This window comes from Coregonus lavaretus (genome assembly GCF_964263955.1).
Source record: "Coregonus lavaretus genome assembly, chromosome: 13".
Classification (NCBI taxonomy): Eukaryota; Metazoa; Chordata; class Actinopteri; order Salmoniformes; family Salmonidae; genus Coregonus; species Coregonus lavaretus.
In genome coordinates, this window is record NC_140000.1 from 2,977,367 (window position 1) to 3,001,348 (window position 23,982).

Below are 23,982 nucleotides of genomic sequence, written 5' to 3' on the forward strand. Positions count from 1 at the left end.
CCAGTTCTTATTTCCCAAAATAAAAGCAGTAACCTACAGTGGTTCTCTGTAGCTCAGCTGGTAGAGCACAGCGCTTGTAACGCCAAGGTAGTGGGTTCGATCCCCGGGACCACCCATACACAAAAAAAAAAAAAATGTATGCACGCATGACTGTAAGTCGCTTTGGATAAAAGCGTCTGCTAAATGGCATATTATTATTACAGACATGAAGGACAGTATGTGGGCTGGCTTAATAATGCAACACCTCAGATATCTCTTTTCACCATTCCTTTACTAGAATACATATTTGTACAGTGATGCAAAACTTTAAAGTGCGCTTACCCTCTCTAACGAGGCGCTTAATAAAATAAGAATGATCTAATCATCTGGAGCAGTCTCATCATCAGGCACCTCATCTTCCTCCTGCAAACACAGTACAGACACAGCACATCTCCTCCTGCAAACACAGTACAGACACAGTACATCTCCTCCTTCAAAACAGACTGTACAGCTGTGCGAGGGTTTAGGGCAGTGGGTCAAAAAGCAATCCAATAATCACTAGCAATGATTGACATATCACTGGATGGAAAAAAACACTCCTACAATCTCTCACCTTTTATTAAACATTAAAACACATACAAATAAGACAGGAACATTCTATCCCTCCACAACAGGAAGTGAAAAACAACTCAAACAAATCAATGATCAGGATCAATACACGTGAAGTTGCAGTGAGTGAGTGGTGACTAGAACTAAGAATCATCTGAAGTCTCAGTCGTCTATTGTTGACGAGTGAGTGTGGTCGTTAACAAGTCTAACTTGGGTCATTTCCTTGACAACGCCTGGGTGGCTTTCAATGGCGACGTGTGTTAGGGTAGCACCGATATAGTCACGGTGATAGCGGTAGTGGTTAGCGACAGTGACTTTGGAGAACCTCCCCACACCTCAAACATCCACTGTCTTCTAGCCTAGCGATCTAAAACATTAAAGGAGTGCTACTTTAACAAAACGCAGGATCACACACACAGGTAACATGACCCCCCATCTTAGAGACACAGTGTAGTATAGTACTCTGTTAAGATGATCTGTCACATCACGGCTCTCTTGGCTTTGACCCAATACACACGTCTTGACAAGTCCTGGGGAGAGGGGGGCAAACCGACGCACCCCAACTACATGGTAGTAGTCTTGTATGGAACAGACCCTGGTAAGGCTATGGATGGGGCAGAGGTGGGGTGGTGTTCCCCCGCCCCTATTGGCCTTCCTCCTTATTCTCATCCTCCTGCAGGAACTGGAAGACGGAGGAGAAGTCTTTGCCGGCGTAGCCCCGAGCACACATCATGCGGTAGATCTGGTGGGCCAGGGAGCCCAGAGGGACAGGGGTCTTGGTGTTGGTGGCTGTGGCCTGAGCTAGCCCCAGGTCCTTAAGAGGAGAAACACTCATTAGTGCTCTGCCATCACCGCTTGTTGTACACAGCACAGTTAAACATGTCAAAGGCACATCTCTTTCACTTACATGTAAAGTTATTAATACTATTATTGACAGAGAAATTAACTAAAATAAAGTCACAGGAAATTAAAGAGCCCCTGAAGAATCATCTGCTGTGTCACTCACAATCATTTGTGTACTAAACGTCTTCCAATGGAGAGAGAGAAACAGAGAGAGATGGAGAGAGATGGAGTAAACAGAGAGAGATGGAGAGAGATGGAGTAAACAGAGAGAGATGGAGAGAGATGGAGTAAACAGAGAGAGATGGAGAGAGATGGAGTAAACAGAGAGAGGTGGAGAGAGATGGAGTAAACAGAGAGAGATGGAGTAAACAGAGAGAGATGGAGAGAGATGGAGTAAACAGAGAGAGATGGAGTAAACAGAGAGAGATGGAGAGAGAGAGAAACAGAGAGAGATGGAGAGAGAGAGAAACAGAGAGAGATGGAGAGAGATGGAGTAAACAGAGAGAGATGGAGTAAACAGAGAGAGATGGAGTAAACAGAGAGAGATGGAGAGAGGTGGAGTAAACAGAGAGAGATGGAGAGAGATGGAGTAAACAGAGAGAGATGGAGAGAGATGGAGTAAACAGAGAGAGATGGAGAGAGATGGAGTAAACAGAGAGAGATGGAGAGAGATGGAGTAAACAGAGAGAGATGGAGATAGATGGAGTAAACAGAGAGAGATGGAGATAGATGGAGTAAACAGAGAGAGATGGAGTAAACAGAGAGAGATGAAGAGAGATGGAGTAAACAGAGATAGATGGAGTAAACAGAGAGAGATGGAGAGAGATGGAGTAAACAGAGAGAGATGGAGAGAGATGGAGTAAACAGAGAGAGATGGAGTAAACAGAGAGAGATGGAGAGAGATGGAGTAAACAGAGAGAGATGGAGAGAGATGGAGTAAACAGAGAGAGATGGAGAGAGATGGAGTAAACAGAGAGAGATGGAGAGAGATGGAGTAAACAGGAGTGAGGGAGAGCCCCACCTTGGCCATGAGTTGGGTCCCAAATCCTCCCTGGTAGTTGTTTCCAGAGGGGACTCCCTCCATGACACCAGGTACAGGGTTGTAGGTGTCACTGGACCAGCAGCGGCCTGAACTCATGTTCAGGATCTTAGCCAGTAGCTTAGGGTCAAGCCCTAGTCTGTCAGGGGCCAGACGGACAGATTCAGGAAATCACAAGCATTTTTTTACCATTAGTTTCGGTTACAAGTTTAACGTGGGTTACTGTTTACCGTGTGTCATTTCTCTGATTGCTGGTTTAACCACAACTACAAGTAAAGGACGAGTCATTGACAACATGTAGACATCAGTTGATAGAGTATGTGCTTTTAAAAAGGAGCTTTTCCAGTGGATAGTTACTTTAAGAGTGTAGTGTTACAGATATGTACGATTCTCACGGCATGGTTCTGTTCAGTGCAACACAACATATTTTGTCGGAGATACATTTACAGCAGAGATTGTATTGGCAATACTCAACCTGATGCCAAGGTTCATGGTCTCAGAGGTTCCGATCATGCCTATCGCCAGCAGCATATTGTTGCAGATTTTGGCAGCCTGTAAGAACCAGACCCTTGGTTACATCCTACGCAGTCACACGTCGTTTTGTAATAATCCACCCATAATGCCCCTAGTATAAATGTATTGTGTGCGTCTGAAATGGTACCCTATTCCCTAAAGTGTTTTACTTTTGACCAGGGCCTCTGGTCAAAAGTAGTGCACCATATAGGGAATAGGGTACCATTTGAGACGTAACTCTTGTAAATGTTAATGCCTACCTGTCCAGTGCCGACGGCCCCACAGTACACCACGTTGGCTCCCATACAGGTGAGCAGCTCCTGGGCTGCAGTAAACTCCGTCTCTACTCCCCCCACCATGAAGGTTAGCTTCCCCGAGCTGGCAGCCCCCACACCTGGAGAAAAGGAGGGTGATATGCACATCCTAAACTTGAGAATACCTGATGAAGACTTTGGTGAAGTGGAAACGTTGTACACACACACACACCAGACAGGCGCACGCACAGGCCTTGGGATGGGCCGTGCTTGTAGCATATAAAACACGCATGATGGTTTCATTAGAACACTATGTCTGTCAGTCACTGCTGTCGCTTGTCAGCTCCTCAAAACTGTTATGAGTTAATCACGGAAAAATGGATGCAAATCTACAAAGCACTTTCCTAAACAGTGGTTTGTTCCCTTGTCCCAACACCCACCCTTCGCTCACCAAGTTTGGGTGAGAAAGTAATTTCACATAAAATCAACTGAAAGGAAAAGTGAGGTTGTGGTGAAAGGTAGCTGAACATATTTAGACTAAATGAAGTGAAAGCAAAAAGCTGTCAGAGCACAGAGAGAAAGAGATGTCTCAAATCCCATGCCAAATGTGGTGGGGTAACCATTTTTTAAAAATGGGGGAGATTTTCTCAAACGCATTAAAAACTTGAACAAGCTACGCAAATCGTCAAAGTGCGTACATAAAAAGACAACCCTTTCATTTCTGTTGCCAAAGTTACAGGCTCTCTGTCTCTCTGCCATACTAATGAGCAGTGTGTGTGTGTGTGTGTGTGTGTGTGTGTGTGTGTGTGTGTGTGTGTGTGTATGTGTGACGATTCCAGCTCTGCCATCTCACACAGCCTAGGAACCAACACACACACACCAATGACTGAGTCTCTCTAAGGACGTGTGTTACAGTGAAAGTGAATGTGTTTGTTGGTGGCTACGTGAGTTCTGTGGTCAAACGTTTTCATTCCAGTCACTACAGTAGCCTTTCATGATGAACATTTCCCAAGGTTTTACATACAAGTCCATTCATTGAAATGAAAATGTATAAGAAAACTATTCGCAATGACTGGATTTGGGACTAGGTTATTGTAAGATGACTACCGCTGACAGCGCAGGGGAGCGTCCCAAATAGCACCCTGTTCCCTATATTGTGAACTACATTTAACTAGGGCCCTGTGGGCTCTGGTCAAAAGTAGTGCACTATATAGGGAACAGGGTGCCATTTGGGGACGCAACCCAAGTTGTGGATTTCCTATTATTGCTCCAGAAAACAAGGCATTCCTTCCAACAGTGTGTCTGCTGCCAAACCTCTCTGACGCAATGTGGGCTCTGGGTGGAAGAGGCAACACATGAAAGACAGAGAACCAGAGGGACAATGTTTTTGTTTTTTTACAGTCTCTCAAAGCACAGGGAACATCCTGATTATATACACCATCTCTCACAATAAAATAGCACTATGTAAGTAAGTCTGGGTTGGAGAAGGTACTCTGGATTGGTCTGAATTGGGCTACAGCAAAGCTCCTTGCTGGATTCAGAACAAGCAGAGTTGGAAGTTAAACATGATGTGTGCTCCTGGGTTTGTGTGTGTGTGTGTGTGTGTGTGGTCTCCTTGGTTACAGTACCATCTCCTGGGTAACAATGACACCAGTCTCCTCTCATTCCTCTGTGCTCTATTACTGCCATGCACCACGTGTTGTCCTACACACACCTACACACACACACACACACACACACACACAGTCCTCAAGTGGTTTGTGTTTTCTGACCACTGATAACATGTTCAACCACTGGCATTCCAGCACAGAATCAAGGTAGTAACATGCTGCAATACTTGACTCTAACCACACACACACACACACACACCCCTGTGACCTGCAGCCACCCAAGTTCAATGTGGGAAGCTGGACAGCCTTAATCCATGAGCACTGCCGCAGGAAGGACGCATATAAATCATTACTAATCTTTAGGGCCTGATCGTAAAATAGGCCAACATCAACTCAAAGAAAGTGCCTTTCCTCAAGTTAAAAGGCTGAGTTCAAACAAACAGTGTGTGTAGCGTATGCGACAGTGTGTGTGTGTGTTCCCAAGACTGTGATAGTGAGTTTTACAGCTTGGAGCCTTTCTGAAGGCCAGTACGGCTCGCCCTCATCTTCCCTACCCCCCACACAGTGTCTGCATCCCAAACGGCAGCCTATTCACTATTTAGTGCACTACTTTCGACCAGGTCCTGTAAGGTACTCCTACTGCTCTTTATGACCCATGTTGTCAAGTAGGTAAGGTACTCCTCCTCTTTATGACCCAGGTTGTCAGGAAGGTAAGGTACTCCTCCTCTTTATAACCCATGTTGTCAAGTAGGTAAGGTACTCCTCCTCTTTATGACCCAGGTTGTCAGGAAGGTAAGGTACTCCTCCTCTTTACAACCCATGTTGTCAAGTAGGTAAGGTACTCCTCCTCTTTATGACCCATGTTGTCAAGTAGGTAAGGTACTCCTCCTCTTTATGACCCAGGTTGTCAGGAAGGTAAGGTACTCCTCCTCTTTATAACCCATGTTGTCAAGTAGGTAAGGTACTCCTCCTCTTTATGACCCATGTTGTCAAGTAGGTAAGGTACTCCTCCTCTTTATGACCCAGGTTGTCAGGTAGGTAAGGTACTCCTCCTCTTTATGACCCAGGTTGTCAGGAAGGTAAGGTACTCCTCCTCTTTATGACCCAGGTTGTCAGGTAGGTAAGGTACTCCTCTTTATGACCCAGGTTGTCAGGTAGGTAAGGTACTCCTCCTCTTTATGACCCAGGCAGTCAAGTAGGTAAGGTACTCCTCCTCCTCCTCTTTATGACCAAGGCTGTCACATAGGTAAGGTACTCCTCCTCTTTATGACCCAGGCTGTCACATAGGTAAGGTACTCCTCCTCTTTATGACCCTTGTTGTCAAGTAGGTAAGGTACTCATCCTCTTTATGACCCATGTTGTCAGGTAGGTAAGGTACTCCTCTTTATGACCCAGGCTGTCAGGTAGGTAAGGTACTCCTCTTTATGACCCAGGCTGTCAGGTAGGTAAGGTACTCCTCTTTATGACCCAGGCTGTCAGGTAGGTAAGGTACTCCTCTTTATGACCCAGGCTGTCAGGTAGGTAAGGTACTCCTCCTCCTCCTCTTTATGACCCAGGCTCAACCATCTACATGAGAAGCAGAGACTGGATGGATACACCATTTTGTCAGACATGAAAGGAAATGATCCAGTGTCGGACATTTTAACCTGAACCTATGCCCACATGGGAGTCTGCTGTCCTGGGTAGAGTCACCGATTTGTCAGGAGCAATACAATGCAGTCTTCCTCCCAGTGTAATTCACAGAGATACATGTGGCAACGGACATGAGTACACATATGATCATGATGGAGATGTTTCTCTTTATATAACTTGGTCAAATGGTTTGCAGTAAAAAGATTCGTAATTGTTGTAAAGTTGTGCTATGAGAGAGTGATGAACTGGTAGTAGACTTTCAAAACCAGATGTTTTCAGAAGAAGAGGGGCACAAATAAAGAGAGAGAGAGCAGGAGATTTTTAGGTTGCTGGGATCTGAGAACAGAGCGTTTGGGTGGAAGGGTCATCGGATCAAACTCCAGATGCTGGGTTCTGAAATAATCCACATCGCGGCCCACAAATGCGCTAGAGAGCTCCATCTCCTAAATCTGGTCCATTTCAACAATTAAGGAGTGGAAAGGCTGGTCCTCTCAGATTGCAGCAGAGACCCCCCAAATGGGCCCGGGCCAACACTAGTGCACTATATAGGGATTAGTGACATTTGGAACACAGTATTAGTCCTTACCTCCTGACACAGGCGCGTCCATAAAAACAGCCCCCATCTTCTCCGAGGCCACGGCCATCTCCTTGGAAACGGCTGGGTCGATGGTGCTGGAGTCGATGAGTAGCGAGCCTTTCTTGACCTTCCTGTAGAACAGTAAAGTACCCACCTTATAGTTTAAACAACAGTCTGAAGGGTTTCTGTTAAAGACAGATGGCTAAGTGACTTGACTTGGAGACTGCTTTTATTAGGGCTCTGGTGAAAAGTAGTGCACTATAAAGGGAACAGGGAATATGGTGCCATTTGGGACACAGCCAGTGAGTAATTGAGAGCAAGGGATCTTACTTGAGGATACCGTTGGGTCCAGTGTAAACCTCGATGACGTTGGGACTGGAGGGCAGCATGGTAACGATGCGGTCTGCCTGGTCTGCCACCTCCGCAGGGTTATCCACGATCTGACAAAACAGGGCTTTACTCATTAGGGCACACCGTAGCAAAATGTTTCAAAAACGAGTGTTTCTTATTGGACAAGTTCAGGTAGTCCCTCCCTGTTTTAGTCTGTTGGTGCATAATGAATAAGCTACACCCCAGGCAAGCACAACCATCAGGATTAAAGTAAGAAGTAGATAGGCAATGACGAGAGGCAAATCTTATGATGGACTCAGTTTGTTTGGATTGGACACTAATTAAAGTGGTTCCACCTATCTACAATATAGTTTTCAGTCATGGTATTTTGTTCATGTTTTTTTAGCACCTACCAGCTATCATCACAAAAGAGCGCTATGGTATGCCATCATCCGGTGCATTGCGCTCAATGCGCTGCCATTAGAAAACAAGAAAGATAGTTTTTTTGTCCCACCTGGGCACCCAACTCTTGCAGTTCTTTGCAGGACTCAGGGAAGACGTCAGTGGCGATGACGGGGTATCCGTGCTTCAGCAGGTTCTTGGCCATTGGTTTTCCCATGTTCCCCAGGCCGATGAAACCCACCTGGGTCTTAGAGGCCATGGACCTGCTGGAGACTGGGGGGGTACAGGGGTGTATTCATTAGTGCAAATCGGTGCAATCCGTATCGAAACGTTCCAATGAAAACTAATGTTCCTTATTGGACAAGTTCAGGTAGGCCTAGGTCCCTCCCAGTTTCAGCCCATTTGGTTCCTAATACACCCCAGGAACAACTTGTAAGGAGCGGTGTTATTGACAGATGGCTAGACTACTACTGATGAGACTAGACTACCCTAGGCCTTTTGTAAACCTTTCAGCCAAGCTGAGAAAGCTCTAACACAGCTGTTCTGTGTAGGCTTCACTAACAAAAAGAAATGACCGGAATGTGAAAAACTATAGTCTCTTGCAAAATGCTGTCAAAAGGCTCCCTAGTCCATTGAAACATCAAGGCCACTTCTAATCTAGGCCTTGCACTTCTGTTTCAATGAAATCCAAACATAACCCAGCCCTATCAATAGTTAACCAAGACCTGTATTGTACATTCCAGTGGGTAATGTCAGAGGCAAGCTGGATAAAACAAATTAGGACCAAGGAAAGGTAGCCAGACATTTCTACATGGCTTCCAGACATTCATTTTGTCCTGAGAATAAAGAAACATGTTTAATTGCAAATCCTAAACCATTTGATATGAAAACCCACTGCAGCCCTTGTATGTAGCTGGTTCCAGTCAAGCTAATGCTAACCCGATAATTGCATATCAAAGCAGTAAACCTGTGAACCAGTAGTGAACTCATTCACCATTTCCTATAAAACAGAAGGATAGAACGAAGGTTTTGGATGAAAGTAGAGATGTATTGGGCCAAAGGGCATCTTATAAATACACTGGGGGGCAGGCATCCAGGCTGCAGGTCTCTCACATGGCTGGCTCTCCCAATCAATCTTCATAGTGGCTTCAGTGGAAAGACACACGTGACCTGCCACTGTTGGATTAACGCCGCATTCACACGTTAGTTGGAACTTGGAAACTCTGAAATTTCTGACTCGCTAACTGATTTCAGCCATACACGTGCCACTTTCAACGAATCAGCAAGTCGGAAATGTCAGAGTTTCCTAGTTCCGACTAGCATTTGAACGAGGCATTAGGGAACTACCACACACACACACTCAGAAAGTGCAGCACACAAGACCCCTTGGCTGCGTCTCAATAATCTCTACTTCCTCCTGAAGTGTGTCCTCCCACAAACGTAAAGGCATTGGATTGGTGTAGGCATGGGCTAGAGGGTGTTTCCATGTACCAGTGCCAGTCAATTCAATGAAGGTTATTGGGACGCAACCCCGGTCTTGTGCGCTAGACCTACTGCCATTGCAATTAAGGTCACTAACCCTTGATCATGACTCAGTTCCATTACATTACACAGAAGAGTCACTGGAAGAAGGCGTCTTCTGTATGGGGCAGTTTTATTAAGCGCCCCGATGCTCGGTCTGAACATTAACACACATCGCTTGCGGTACGTTTTTTGGAAGCATAAGGAATGCCATTTATTTCTCTGCTAAATGGCATATTATTATATTATTTATTATTGAAAGGCCCTTTCATATCAGCGAGAAATAATAATAATAAAAAAATGATCCACACCTTTATAGGGTTAGGGTTGGTCTTGCCACATGGACGTATCTACATGTTACAGTTCTTTTTTAACAGAAAACAGACCTGTGCTGATTAGCTATCTAGCATGCTCCGAACACCTGAGTGTAAGGGTATCTGTGCACAATTGCTACAGTAAGTGCATCTTTTATATGAAGGAATCTTTGTCGCTGATGTAAGGACCGTGTTTCGAAAGCCGCCATTATTGTTTTCCAAGCTATAATTATTGACGTTTCTAAAAGTTAAAACACAGCGTCAGGATTGTAGTTGACATGAGCCAGTCGTGGGCGAAGCTAACCGCTGAAAACTGTAGGGAGAAGGCAGAATGCCACCTAGAGTTTGAGAGCTAGGTCACGTTTTTCACAAGGTTGGGTTTTGGTAACAGTTGAACCACCAGTGAGGACAGTAGGTGGGGTTATCATGGTAAGAGTTTAACTACCGTGAGGACAGTAGGTGGGCTTATCATGGTAAGAGTTGAACTACCAGTGAGGACAGTAGGTGGGGTTATCATGGTAAGAGTTGAACCACCAGTGAGGACAGTAGGTTGGGTTATCATGGTAAGAGTTGAACTACCAGTGAGGACAGTAGGTGGGGTTATCATGGTAAGAGTTGAACCACCAGTGAGGACAGTAGGTGGGGTTATCATGGTAAGAGTTGAACTACCAGTGAGGACAGTAGGTGGGGTTATCATGGTAAGAGTTGAACTACCAGTGAGGACAGTAGGTGGGGTTATCATGGTAAGAGTTGAACTACCAGTGAGGACAGTAGGTGGGGTTGTCATGGTAAGAGTTGAACTACCAGTGAGGACAGTAGGTGGGGTTATCATGGTAAGAGTTGAACTACCAGTGAGGACAGTAGGTGGGGTTGTCATGGTAAGAGTTGAACTACCAGTGAGGACAGTAGGTGGGGTTGTCATGGTAAGAGTTGAACTACCAGTGAGGACAGTAGGGGCACAGCACTGGTATGAGAAGAGATGTAAATCAAACATGCAGCAGAACAGACTAGCTATAGTTGGGCTACATCTCAATGATCTGTCCTGGCCACTTAGTCATTTAGCAGATGCTCTTATCCAGAGCGACTTACAGTTAGTGAGTGCATACACCCCTTTGTGCAAACAATCACCCTATTCAATACAGAACTCGCTTGGCAATTACTGAATTGCTGACAAGAGCTGTGGGCTTTGACTTGACCCTCAACTTGTTACTTGTGCGAGATACACACCTCTGATTAGAACATTTGCTGGTGGTGGCTATCGGTTGTCCTGATAAACAATAAAACAAATGTTTCGATCAACCAACGTCCCATGACTTTAGCTAACTAGCTATTTTAGCAAACTAACTAGCTAGTTAGCAGAAGTGAGCGAGCCACAATAGCCAATGCTAATCAACTTTTATTCAACGTTGATTTGCACGCAGCGGTGCCTTTCGTGTCATAAGGGAATTGCCATCAAACAGGTCCTCAACATTGATGGTAGATATTATATATTTTTTATAATTTTTTAACTCCTTACCCAAAGTAAAGTCAACATGTTTGAGGCTCCTTCCCCATAGGTTCCGAGACCCCCTTAAAACAGCGGCCATGCTTCTTTGCTTTCTGACCTCGGATTCAGCGTGACATCCTTGTGTGGGTTGTAAATGACACGTTTTCTGTCCAATCGCAAAGCCGTTTCCCCGGGTTTATATCCAATGAGAAACAGTGGGGGCGGGATATCCGAACTGTATGAACTTGAAGGACATGGCTGATTTCATACCTCAAGCACTGAAATGCAAAATCAGTAGTTAATAACACCAATTCAATAGTCTGCTCAGGCGGTGGAAACGCGTTTTCAATAGCTCAACCATAAAGAAACCTAACGTTATCAGCAAATAAACTATATAATAACGGCATAAGGGGCATACTGTACTGCATCATAATATGACGATCATGTTATATACAGCCTTTGGCAGTCATGGTTTCCCTAAATATGTCAAGCCCCCCTAACTATATCAAGTCTGATCGAGTAAAAGTATATTATGGAGGAACAGTATCTGGGGGAGCAGAATATTATGGAGGAACAGTTTCTGGGGGAGCAGAATATTATGGGGGAACAGTATCTGGGGAGGCGTAATATTATGGAGGAACAGTTTCTGGGGGAGCAGAATATTATGGGGGAACAGTATCTGGGGGAGCGGAATATTATGGGGGAGCAGTGTCTGGGGGAGTGAAATATTATGGGGGAGCAGTCTCTGGGGGAGCGGAATATTATGGGGGACTAGTTTCTGGGGGAGCGGAATATTATGGGGGAACAGTGTCTGGGGGAGCGGAATATTATGGAGGAACAGTCTCTGGGGGAGCGGAATATTATGGAGGAACAGTATCTGGAGGAGCGGAATATTATGGAGGAACAGTATCTGGGGGAGCGGAATATTATGGAGGAACAGTATCTGGAGGAGCGGAATATTATGGGGGAGCAGTCTCTGGAGGAGCGGAATATTATGGAGGAACAGTATCTGGAGGAGCGGAATATTATGGAGGAACAGTATCTGGGGGAGCGGAATATTATGGGGGAGCAGTCTCTGGAGGAGCGGAATATTATGGAGGAACAGTATCTGGAGGAGCGGAATATTATGGAGGAACAGTATCTGGGGGAGCGGAATATTATGGAGGAACAGTATCTGGAGGAGCGGAATATTATGGGGGAACAGTATCTGGGGGAGTGGAATATTATGGGGGAGCAGTTTCTGGGGGAGTGGAATATTATGGGGGAGCAGTTTCTGGGGGAGCGGAATATTATGGGGGAACAGTATCTGGGGGAGCGGAATATTATGGGGGAGCAGTGTCTGGGGGAGCGGAATATTATGGGGGAGCAGTCTCTGGAGGAGCAGAATATTATGGAGGAGCAGTATCTGGGGGAGCGGAATATTATGGAGGAACAGTATCTGGAGGAGCGGAATATTATGGAGGAACAGTATCTGGAGGAGCGGAATATTATGGAGGAACAGTATCTGGGGGAGCGGAATATTATGGAGGAACAGTATCTGGAGGAGCGGAATATTATGGGGGAACAGTATCTGGTGTTGGAACAGTTTGCTATATTATGGAACATTATCTTATGAGAGGAATTATACCACCGCTAAGGGCTGTTCTTATGCATGATGCAAAGCGGGTGCCTTATTGCTATTTATTATAAACTGGTTACCAACGTCATTAGAGCAGTAAAAATACATGTTTTGTCATACCCCTGGCATAAGGTCTGATATACCACGGCTTTCAGCCAATCAGCATTCAGGGCTCGAACCACCCAGTTTATAATTTGCTTTATATCAACAGCATACAGAACTAATGAAACTGAAAAAGGTGGACTATCTTTACCCACAATGGGCCAAATATATTGTCATCTACCACTTTGATGGGTCCTACTCAAATTTCAGAGTTTCTTTCCTGTATCAGAAAGTGGGTCAAATATATATTCTTTGTGCCATTCAGCGTTTTTCAGATCGTTAGCTACACGTTGTTAACAATTTGTTACATTGTAACAAGTATGGAATTCCCAGTTGACCAATAACAGTATTTTTCCGGAAGTGATGTAGCTAATGTTGTTGTTCTATTCCAGGAAGAGAAGACGGGGATTGCGCTTAACATCGAGCAACTGCGTCAATAACAGTTTTGACGACTATCTTTGGTTTTCCTCTACTCTTCAGCATGGCAAATGGGTACGTTATCATTTTATGTGCTCTTGTCGATGAAAAATAACAACTATTGAAAAATGTATTCGTCTTGCCCTGGTAACTTGATATGATAGCTAACTAGCCAAAGGGTCCGTGCTAAAGCCAGGGCAGCAAACAGCTAGCTAGCAGGGTTGACGGACAACTCACGCTATTTTGGGAGGACATAGTACAAGGTTGGCTGAAGTCATTGCCCCGTATCACGTTTTCGAAAATGGTCATTAATCTCTGTTAAAGCTAGCTAGATACATAGCTAGCTATTGGAACAAGCTATCTAGGCTATCATTAGGGAGTTAGCTAGCATATGTTATCTAGCTAGCTAACTAGCCTAAACAAGTAACATTTTCGATTTACAGCAGAATGATAGCTTAACTACACGATTTAGCTAGGCCTTTTCTTTGTTTTGCCACATGGCTGTATTTATGTCTGGAATCTATCTAGCCATATAATACCTTCCCAGTTAATTCTAATGCCATTACTATACATTAACTAACGTCAGCTAGCCATAAAGTTACATCATTGTGTGATTAATTTGGCTCAAACACACTGGCTGACACACGCACTGTGTTGTCAACAATTCAGATAATTAATATTCATGTCACTCATCACAATCCGTATGATAAATGTATAATTTAAGTATAACCGTTTATTTTCTAAGTCCCATACAATTGGCATGTCGAACAATGCTCTGCTATTGTCTAGCAAATTGCATAATTTTGGAAATGATTTAGTACAAGCCTGTTTTTAGACATGACTTAGTATGAGAATAAGTGGTGCGTGTTGTTGGCGTGTTTTACCTAGATTACAACCTCCTGGACTGTGTTTTCTTTCTCTATTCACCAATGTTGTCTTAGATACTTCTCATGTGTACCATTTTCCTGAACACGTCACTGTGACTGAACAGAGAGACTGGACATTCCTGCTAATCATGTCTGATCCTTAGGTCTGGCTTTATGTAGTGTTGTGGTGTCTCTCTTGTCATGATGCGTGTTTTGTCCTACTATTTTTTTTCATACATTTTTTATCCCAGCCTCAGTCCCTGTAGGAGGCCTCTTGGTAGGCCATCATTGTAAATAAGAATTTGTTCTTAAGTGACTTGCCTAGTTAATAATTTTTAAAAAGAGCCTACATACCTTTATTAGACTTTTAGCTAGGGTTCAGTGATATAACTTTTATCTGTTGAGAATGAGATCGAGGACAACATTTTTACACAGGTCCTTTGACTGTTGAAACTTCTTTCTCATTGCAACAGTGTGGAAAGTAGAAACACTTATCTTGTTTCAGGGAAAATGCTGACGGATTTTGTGGCAAGAGGAATTCATCAGCACATTCAGGCTACAGTTTAGGCCAGACTAAATCTATACCCTTTATAGTGCACTATGGGGATTAGCATTTGGGACGCATCTCATTAGTAACAGTAGTTAAACCCTCAAAGGAGTCACAAATTCTGAACCAACAGTGACATTAAACTTTCTCTCACTGTGGTCACTGATCAAGTCCTTTGTCTAAATATACCGACAACCTTTAGTTTGGTTCTTTCCTCAGAGGTCTCAGTGGATGTTCCATCTGGAGGCCGTACCTGGATTACTGTGATTACTAAATAAGAACAGTCTGATTGAGATGGTATCCTTGCTGCTTTGTGTGAACCAACCACACTGCAAAGCTAAATGCAGGAAGAACACCCAGTCCTAAGGAAGTTGAATTGCATTTTTAGATAAGATCTTTGTTGGTACATTTAGATTACATTTAACATTTTAGTCACTAAGCAGACACTCTTATCCAGATCGACTTATGTTGTTGGTGTGTTGAACTTTCCACTTGTTGAGTAATTGATTTGCATAGTTTAGTGAAGAGCTGGGGAACAGACCAGAACAGACCAACCCTTGTGAACTCTAGTCAGGGATGATGAGCGTGTCATAGTCATGCACACCACGCCAACAACAGTAGTCATATACACCACGCCAACAACAGTAGTCATATACACCACGGCAACAACAGTAGTCATATACACCACGGCAACAACAGTAGTCATATACACCACGGCAACAACAGTATTCATGCACGCCACGGCAACAACAGTATTCATGCACGCCACGGCAACAACAGTAGTCATGCACGCCACGGCAACAACAGTAGTCATGCACGCCACGGCAACAACAGTAGTCGTGCATGCCACGGCAACAACAGTAGTCATGCACGCCATGGCAACAACAGAGTAATGAGCCTTAACTGAATGTACCAGACTAATAGGCCCACTGTCAAATCACATTTTATTGGTCACATATACGTGTTTAGCAGATGTTATTGCGGGTGTAGCGAAATGCTTGTGCTTCTAGCTCTGACAGTGCAGTAATATCTAACAATTTCACAACATATACCCAATACGCACAAATCTAAGTAAGGAATGAATTAAGAATATATACACTACCAGTCAAAAGTTTGGACACACCTACTTATTCAAGGGTTTTTCTTTATTTTTACTATTTTTTACATTGTATAATAATAGTGAAGACATCAAAACTATCAAATAACACATATGGAATCATGTAGTAACCAAAAAAGTGTTAAACAAATCAAAATATATGTTATATTTGAGATTCTTCAAATAGCCACCCTTTGCCTTGATGACAGCTTTGCACACTCTTGGCATTCTCTCAACCAGCTTCATGAGGTAGTCATCTGGAATGCATTTCAATTAACAGGTGTGCCTTCTTAAAAGTTAATTTGTGGAATTTCTTTCCTTAATCCGTTGGAGCCAATCAGTTGTGTTGTGACAAGGTGGGGGACGTGTACAGAAGATAACCCTATTTGGTAAAAGACCAAGTCCATATTATGGCAAGAACAGCTCAAATAAGCAAAGAGAAATGACAGTCCATCATTACTTTAAGACATGAAGGTCAGTCAATACGGGAACATTTCAAGAACTTTGAAAGTTTCTTCAAGTGCAGTCGCAAAAACCATCAAGCGCTATGATGAAACTGGCTCTCATGAGGACCACCACAGGAATGGAAGACCCAGAGTTACCTCTGCTGCAGAGGATAAGTTCATTAGAGTTACCAGCCTCAGAAATTGCAGCCCAAATAAATGCTTCACAGAGTTCAAGTCACAGACACATCTCAACATCAACTATTCAGAGGGGACTGTGTGAATCAGGCCTTCATGGTTGAATTGCTGCAAAGAAACCACTACTAAAGGACACCAATAAGAAGAAGACACCTGCTTGGGCCAAGAAACACAAGCAATGGACATTAGACTGGTGGAAATGTGTCCTTTGGTCTGGAGTCCAAATTGGAGATTTTTGGTTCAAACCGCCGTGTCTTTGTGAGACGCGGTGTCGGTAAACGGATGATCTCCGCATGTGTATTTCCCACCGTAAAGCATGGAGGTGGAGGTGCTCTGCTGGTGACACTGTCTGTGATCTATTTAGAATTCAAGGCACATTTAACCAGCATGGCTACCACAGCATTCTGCAGCGATACGCCATCCCATCTGGTTTGGGCTTAGTGGGACTATAATTTTTTTAAACAGGACAATGACCCAACACCTCCAGGCTGTGTAAGGGCTATTTTACCAAGAAGGAGAGTGATGGAGTGCTGCATCAGATGACCTGGCCTCCACCCAATTGAGATGGTTTGGGATGAGTCGGACGGCATAGTGAAGGAAAAGTAGCCAACAAGTGCTAAGCATATGTGGGAACTCCTTCAACACTGTTGGAAAAGCATTCCAGGTGAAGCTGGTTGAGAGAATGCCAAGAGTGTGCAAAGCTGTCATCAAGGCAAAGGGTGGCTATTTGAAGAATCTCAAATATAAAATATATTTTGATTTGTTTAACACTTTTTTTGGTTACTACATTATTCCATATGTGTTATTTCATAGTTTTGATGTCTTCACTATTATTCTACAATGTAGAAATTGTAAAAATAAAGAAAAACCCTGTGTCCAAACTTTTGACTGGTATTGTACATATATGGATGAGCGATGTCATAGTGGCATGGTCTAAGATACAGTAGAATAGTATAGAATACAGTAATACATATGAGATGAGTAATGCAAGATATGTAAACATTATTAAAGTGGCTGGTGTTCCATTTCTTAAAGTGGCCAGTGATTTCTAGTCTATGTCTATAGGCAGCAGCCTCTAATGTGCTAGTGTTGGCTGTTTAGCAGTCTGATGGCCTTGAGATAGAAGCTGTTTTTCAGTCTCTCAGTCCCAGCTTTGATGCACCTGTACTGACCTCGCCTTCTGGATGATAGCAGGGGACTATCAATGCTCTGGAGACTGAGCATTGTTTCGAAATATCAAGACACTCCAGCTTAAAAAAATACCATACAGTCGCACCATGAATTGAAAACCTTGTTGTTGTCATTTGTAGAAGATGCTGTCACCTTTCCTTTTTTGGGATACAGAACTTATGCTGTCAGTTGTTCTTTTCCCATGCAGCCTGTGCTGAGTGATCGATGGCTCTCTTCCTGGACGAGACATCAGTAGGCAGTGCCATGGACACGTCAAACTTTGCACACGTCATCTTCCAGAACGTGGGGAAGAGCTACCTGCCCCACGCTGCTCTAGAGTGTCACTACACTCTCACCCAGTTCATCAAACCACACCAGAAGGACTGGGTCGGCATATTCAAGGTGAGTCCGTCCTCCCTCCTTCCTCTCCCATGCATCTCTTTTAAGGTGGACTCAGAAATACAGCGTACATCATACAGGGTTACTTTCAGCTTACAGAAATCAAACACAATTCCAAATCAGCCAATATTTAGCTCCTCCCAATTAGCTTGAGTACCATTGTGTTTATGCTATCATGTAAACTCCTTGTCACACCAAACATTTTCCCACAGCAATGGAGTTGGCAAGAGCACAAACAGATCTGGGACCAGGCTACTTCCCAATGTGGTCAATAGTGTTAGTCTGGTCAGTTAGGGTCATCATGTTATCGTTGAAGCCTGTAAGCAGGAAGTACCCCCGGCCCGCTGTGTAGAATAATGATGTCATGTTGCTGATTCATCTGCCAATAACAGGTCAATTCTATTATAAAGGACCAAGGGCATCTATCTTCCAGACCTGATTTGATATATATATATACATCAAGTTTTTATTATGTGATGTCTTTTTTGAGGTGTTAGTTAGGTTCTATGGCAAATGTTTAAATTAATTAATTGGTGATTGGGGTTTCTAAATTATCCAAATATATTTTGCCATACTGTCTCCCAATTGATTTGTCTGTCAGCAAGTGTAAAATCATTTTCCCAGACAGTAGATAGAGTTAATGGTTTTTGTGCTGCTAGAATTAATTGACTATAGATATTAGAAACTACTCCTTTTGAGGGGTGTCTGTCCGTTAGAATTTTGACCAATGGGTGTATTGTTAGTCCTGCTCCCCAGGGGACCTCATAGGCTCGCATGGATAGGCGGAGTTGAAGGTAAAGACAAAATGATGCACCTGGGACATTAAAACACTGACAGATTTCCTGGAAACTGAGGAGTCCATTCAAATTGAATATGTCTTTTGAAAGTATAAATACCCTTCTTAGACCAAGAATCTGATATAAATGGTTTCTTACACGTTAAGAATGATTTATTACGCCATATTGGAGAGTATGAATGCCATTTAAGATTAGATCTCATATGCTTCTCTGTAGCTTTCCACACATTTACTGAGGACGCTATAATGGGTCCAAACAATAATGCACATTTTTTTAGGAGTCAATCCAGAAAAGAATACATCTGGTAATCTAATAGGAGAAACTATTGACTGTTCTATAGCATGCCAAGGAACAGAAGCCTCTGGGTTTAACCAGGTCTTCAGGAAATTCGTTTGGAACGATAGGTGATACAATTTTAGATTTGGAACTGCCTCAGAAATCGCGGCAGATATGAAGGACTCAGTTTCAGTGCTGAGGGGTGTCTTCTGACGCTTAACTATAGAGGAAGAAGTCGGAGAAGCGCTGTTTTTCTTGCCTCCTTGGGTAGTCAACATTGTTAATCAGTCTTAAAAAAATAATCCTTATCCAAATAATGTAATAAAATATGAAAAAGAGGTATTGGGCTTGCAGCGCTCTAGTGACTAGCGACCATAACGCCCATTGGTCACGTGACCAGACCCAGTCACTACCAGACTTGATTACATTTCTAGAGTGGAACATGGACACCTATTAATAGAGACTGACCTATCATTTCAATCTGGGCCAGTCCACTCGCTGTGAGCAACCATATTTGAATTGTGTTGTGTCCCAAATAGTTACCTAGACCCTTTTTATAGGGCACTACCTTTGGCCAGGATCCATAGGGCTCTGGTAAAAAAAATAGTGCACTATATAGGGATTAGGGTGCCATTTTGTACTCAACCGTACTCTCAAGACTCCTGGTTTATCTGAGAAAGGTTTGCTTTACACATGTTAAAAAGTAACAATGTTTAAAAGTAAGGTTAACCAAGTCCTGTAATCTATGTGTGTGAGTGCAGCCGCAGTTGGGCCCTCAGTATGAAAAGTGAGGTTGGCAGAGCAGAAGGGAGAGGGGAGTCTTTTTGTCCTGCTCTGCAGACTGGCGCGTCCCAGATGGATCTGGTTATAGGAGCACATTAAATCCAATGCACTGGCACTTATTGATTTGAGCCTCTTCTGTAGTGAAAGATGGCGGGCGGAGTGGAGCTGGGGCCAGCGCTTTCTCCAGCAGCAGCAAAGCTACTTTGGAGGAGAGGTGGAACTGGTGAGATGTGGTCTGTATGTCTGGGCTCACATCTTATCCGACCAGATCAAAGCAGCGGTCTGTTTCTGTTTCCGCTCTGTTTTTTTGTTTCCTCTCTATGTGGGCTGGATTGAACGCAGTTCAATGAACACACACGCACGATTTCTTCTGTTTCTCTGTAGTTTTATGGCACTGCAGAATGTGTTTTTTTATCAGAACGTGTGGCAGAAGCCTACTGTAAAAAATGACTTTCAGTGTCATATAATTATATCTAATTGAACGGATAAAATGATTAAGTTTGAGTTTAAACCATAAATTTGCTCCATAAAAGCAGAACACAAGTTGATTTTAAACATGAACCCTTTGTTTAATCTTCTGTGTGTAGAGTAGCATGGTAAAGAGAAGGCCAAGCTCCAAGTGAGTATTGTGGTTATATTAGGGATGCGACTGTCCCCAATGGCACCCTATTCCCTATATAGGGCACTACTTTTTCCTACCCATAGTAAGGCTCTGGTCAAAAGTAGGGGGAATAGTGTGCCATTTGGGAAGCAACATCCAACACAAGGGAGGATCAGGTAACATCTGGGGATTTGTTTGAAATATTGGAGTCGGGGATTTGATTGGAGTGTTGTCTGATGGCGATGGCATACCACAGCACCTAACTGCAGCAGTGGTGCACGTTTTCCTAAACCCCAAACACGCTAATTCGCGAAGCAGAGCAGTATGGAACATAAATCGTGTAAATGTTCCTGGGCGTGTTGACAGACAGGAGGCTGGGGTGCCAAGTTGAGCTCCAGGCAGCACTCACAGGAGGACAGATACCTGGACCATGACTCACTCTTTCACTGTGGGAAGGGAAGAACACTGCCGCTACCTGACTTGAGGACCAAACTGAATTGAAGAGGAAATTCAGCGATCTCTTGGAGGACAGTGAAAGTTGATAAAAATGCTCCTTTATTTTTTTTAAACTCTGATGAAGGCTACATACCAAAACACATTGATTTTTTACATCAAATTACAAGAGTTGAATTTCTTCTTTACTTCACTCACTGTCCCAAGAGCTGTGTGGTGCAGCTCCACCGCTGAGCCCCATACCTCAGCCTGTAAGGTGCTATCGCCCCCTAGTGACATGGAGCTGCTATTGCCTCATAACAGATGAACAAAAATAAAAAAGTCTATCTTTCAGCCTGAAATGGTTTCCTATCCTTGTCTTTTTGTCTTCATCTGCACTGATCTGATAAGTCATGATAGGGTAGAGCAACACGGTGTTAAAACTATATTGGGTATATAGGGTGGCAGGTTTCCTAGCGGTTAGAGTGTTGGGCCAGTAACCGAAAGGTTGCCAGTTCGAATCCCCGAGCTGACTAGGTGAAACATCTCTCAATCTGCCCTTGAGCAAGGCACTTAACCCTAATTTCTCCGTCAATAATGGCTGACCCCTGGCCGTGACCCCACTCTCCGAGGGTGTCTCAGGGGGAGTGGGATATGCAAAAATACACATTTCCATTCCACAACAATCCTTCCTTTGTCTTAATCAATTAAACTATAAATGTTTTTAGTTGCCCTAAATTCCTCTCAAGCACAGGCTTCTGTCTTTTCCATGATTTAACCTAGTTTCTCAGAACATTTGAACATGTACAGTGGGGGAGAACAAGTATTTGATACACTGCAGATTTTGCAGGTTTTCCTACTTACAAAGCATGTAGAGGTCTGTAATTTCGATCATAGGTACACTTCAACTGCGAGAGACGGAATCTAAAACAAAAATCCAGAAAATCACATTGTATGATATTTAAGTAATTAATTTGCATTTTATTGCATGACATAAGTATTTGATCATCTACCAACCAGTAAGAATTCCGGCTCTCACAGACCTGTTAGTTTTTCTTTAAGTAGCCCTCCTGTTCTCCACTCATTACCTGTGTTAACTGCACCTGTTTGAACTCTTTACCTGTATAAAAGACACCTGTCCACACTCTCAATCAAACAGACTCCAACCTCTCCACAATGGCCAAGACCAGAGAGCTGTGTAAGGACATCAGGGATAAAATTGTAGACCTGCACAAGGCTGGGATGGGCTACAGGACAATAGGCAAGCAGCTTGGTAAGAAGGCAACAACTGTTGGCGCAATTATTAGAAAATGGAAGATGTTCAAGATGACGGTCAATCACCCTCGGTCTGGGGCTCCATGCAAGATCTCACCTCGTGGGGCATCAATGATCATGAGGAAGGTGAGGGATCAGCCCAGAACTACACGGCAGGACCTGGTCAATGACCTGAAGAGAGCTGGGACCACAGTCTCAAAGAAAACCATTAGTAACACACAAGCCGTCATGGATTAAAATCCAGCAGCGGACGCAAGGTCCCCTTGCTCAAGCCAGCGCATGTCCAGGCCCGTCTGAAGTTTGCCAATGACCATCTGGATGATCCAGAGGAGGAATGGGAGAAGGTCATGTGGTCTGATGAGACAAAAATATAGTTTTTTGGTCTAAACTCCACTCGCAGTGTTTGGAGGAAGAAGAAGGATGAGTACAACCCCAAGAACACCATCCCAACCGTGAAGCATGGAGGTGGAAACATCATTCTTTGGGGATGCTTTTCTGCAAAGGGGACAGGACGACTGCACCGTATTGAGGGGAGAATGGATGGGGCCATGTATCGCGAGATCTTGGCCAAAAACGTCCTTCCCTCAGTAAGAGCATTGAAGATGGGTCGTGGCTGGGTCTTCCAGCATGACAACGACCCGAAACACAAAGCCAGGGCAACTAAGGAGTAGCTCCGTAAGAAGCATCTCAAGGTCCTGGAGTGGCCTAGCCAGTCTCCAGACCTGAACCCAATAGAACATCTTTGGAGGGAGCTGAAAGTCCATATTGCCCAGTGACAGCCCCAAAACCTGAAGGATCTGGAGAAGGTCTGTATGGAGGAGTGGGCCAAAATCCCTGCTGCAGTGTGTGCAAACCTGGTCAAGACCTACAGGAAACTTATGATCTCTGTAATTGCAAACAAAGGATTCTGTACCAAATATTAAGTTCTGCTTTTCTAATGTATCAAATACTTATGTCATGCAATAAAATGCAAATTCTAATGTATCAAATACTTATGTCATGCAATAAAATGCAAATTACAGTGGGGAAAAAAAGTATTTAGTCAGCCACCAATTGTGAAAGTTCTCCCACTTAAAAAGATGAGAGAGGCCTGTAATTTTTATCATAGACCAATTGAGGAAAAAAAATCCAGAAAATTACATTGTAGGATTTTTTATAAATTTATTAGCAAATTATGGTGGAAAATAAGTATTTGGTCACCTACAAACAAGCAAGATTTCTGGCTCTCACAGACCTGTAACTTCTTCTTTAAGAGGCTCCTCTGTCCTCCACTCGTTACCTGTATTAATGGCACCTGTTTGAACTTGTTATCAGTATAAAAGACACCTGTCCACAACCTCAAACAGTCACACCCCAAACTCCACTATGGCCAAGACCAAAGAGCTGTCAAAGGACACCAGAAACAAAATTGTAGACCTGCACCAGGCTGGGAAGACTGAATCTGCAATAGGTAAGCAGCTTGGTTTGAAGAAATCAACTGTGGGAGCAATTATTAGGAAATGGAAGACATACAAGACCACTGATAATCTCCCTCGATCTGGGGCTCCACGCAAGATCTCACCCCGTGGGGTCAAAATGATCACAAGAACGGTGAGCAAAAATCCCAGAACCACACGGGGGCACCTAGTGAATGACCTGCAGAGAGCTGGGACCAAAGTAACAAAGCCTACCATCAGTAACACACTACGCCGCCAGGGACTCAAATCCTGCAGTGCAAGACGTGTCCCCCTGCTTAAGCCAGTACATGTCCAGGCCCGTCTGAAGTTTGCTAGAGTGCATTTGGATGATCCAGAAGAGGATTGGGAGAATGTCATTTGGTCAGATGAAACCAAAATAACTTTTTGGTAAAAACT

The 23,982-nt window shown here is 43.7% G+C and overlaps 2 protein-coding genes across 3 annotated transcripts in view; one reads left to right on the forward strand and one right to left on the reverse strand.

Moving 5' to 3' along the window:
- Positions 1-581: 581 nt before the first annotated feature.
- On the reverse strand, positions 582-11,387 carry LOC311140771 (3-hydroxyisobutyrate dehydrogenase, mitochondrial-like). Of its 2 annotated transcripts, none has more exons than XM_084175986.1 (8): positions 11,140-11,387; positions 7,901-8,061; positions 7,387-7,496; positions 7,066-7,187; positions 3,244-3,377; positions 2,946-3,022; positions 2,453-2,609; positions 582-1,402 (listed from the first exon to the last, which is right to left on the reverse strand). In XM_084175986.1, exons 1-8 carry the CDS (start codon positions 11,207-11,209, stop codon positions 1,232-1,234), a joined length of 1,002 nt encoding a protein of 333 aa, XP_084032112.1. In that variant the 5' UTR covers positions 11,210-11,387; the 3' UTR covers positions 582-1,231. The 2 variants fall into 2 exon arrangements, with proteins under 2 accessions (XP_084032112.1, XP_084032113.1); XM_084175987.1 differs by having other exon boundaries at positions 582-1,384; positions 11,140-11,233.
- A 1,834-nt stretch (positions 11,388-13,221) lies between these two features.
- LOC311140772 (tax1-binding protein 1 homolog B-like) overlaps positions 13,222-23,982 on the forward strand; it is a 33,612-nt gene continuing 22,851 nt past the window's right edge. Inside the window, exons 1-2 of the mRNA XM_084175988.1 lie at positions 13,222-13,321; positions 17,775-17,968. Of these exons, the coding sequence (XP_084032114.1) occupies positions 17,792-17,968 (177 nt within the window). The 5' untranslated portion in view covers positions 13,222-13,321; positions 17,775-17,791. The remainder of the gene's footprint in view (positions 13,322-17,774; positions 17,969-23,982) is intronic.

Coding starts and splice junctions, on each gene's coding strand:
- LOC311140771 (XM_084175986.1), bottom strand. CDS start 11,209: ATGGCCGCTGTTTTAAGGGGGTCTCGGAACCTATGGGGAAGGAGCCTC. Junction 8,062..11,139: donor ACATGTTGACTTTACTTTGG/GTAAGGAGTTAA, acceptor GTACCCCCCCAG/TCTCCAGCAGGTCCATGGCC. Junction 3,023..3,243: donor GGGCCGTCGGCACTGGACAG/GTAGGCATTAAC, acceptor TGGTTCTTACAG/GCTGCCAAAATCTGCAACAA.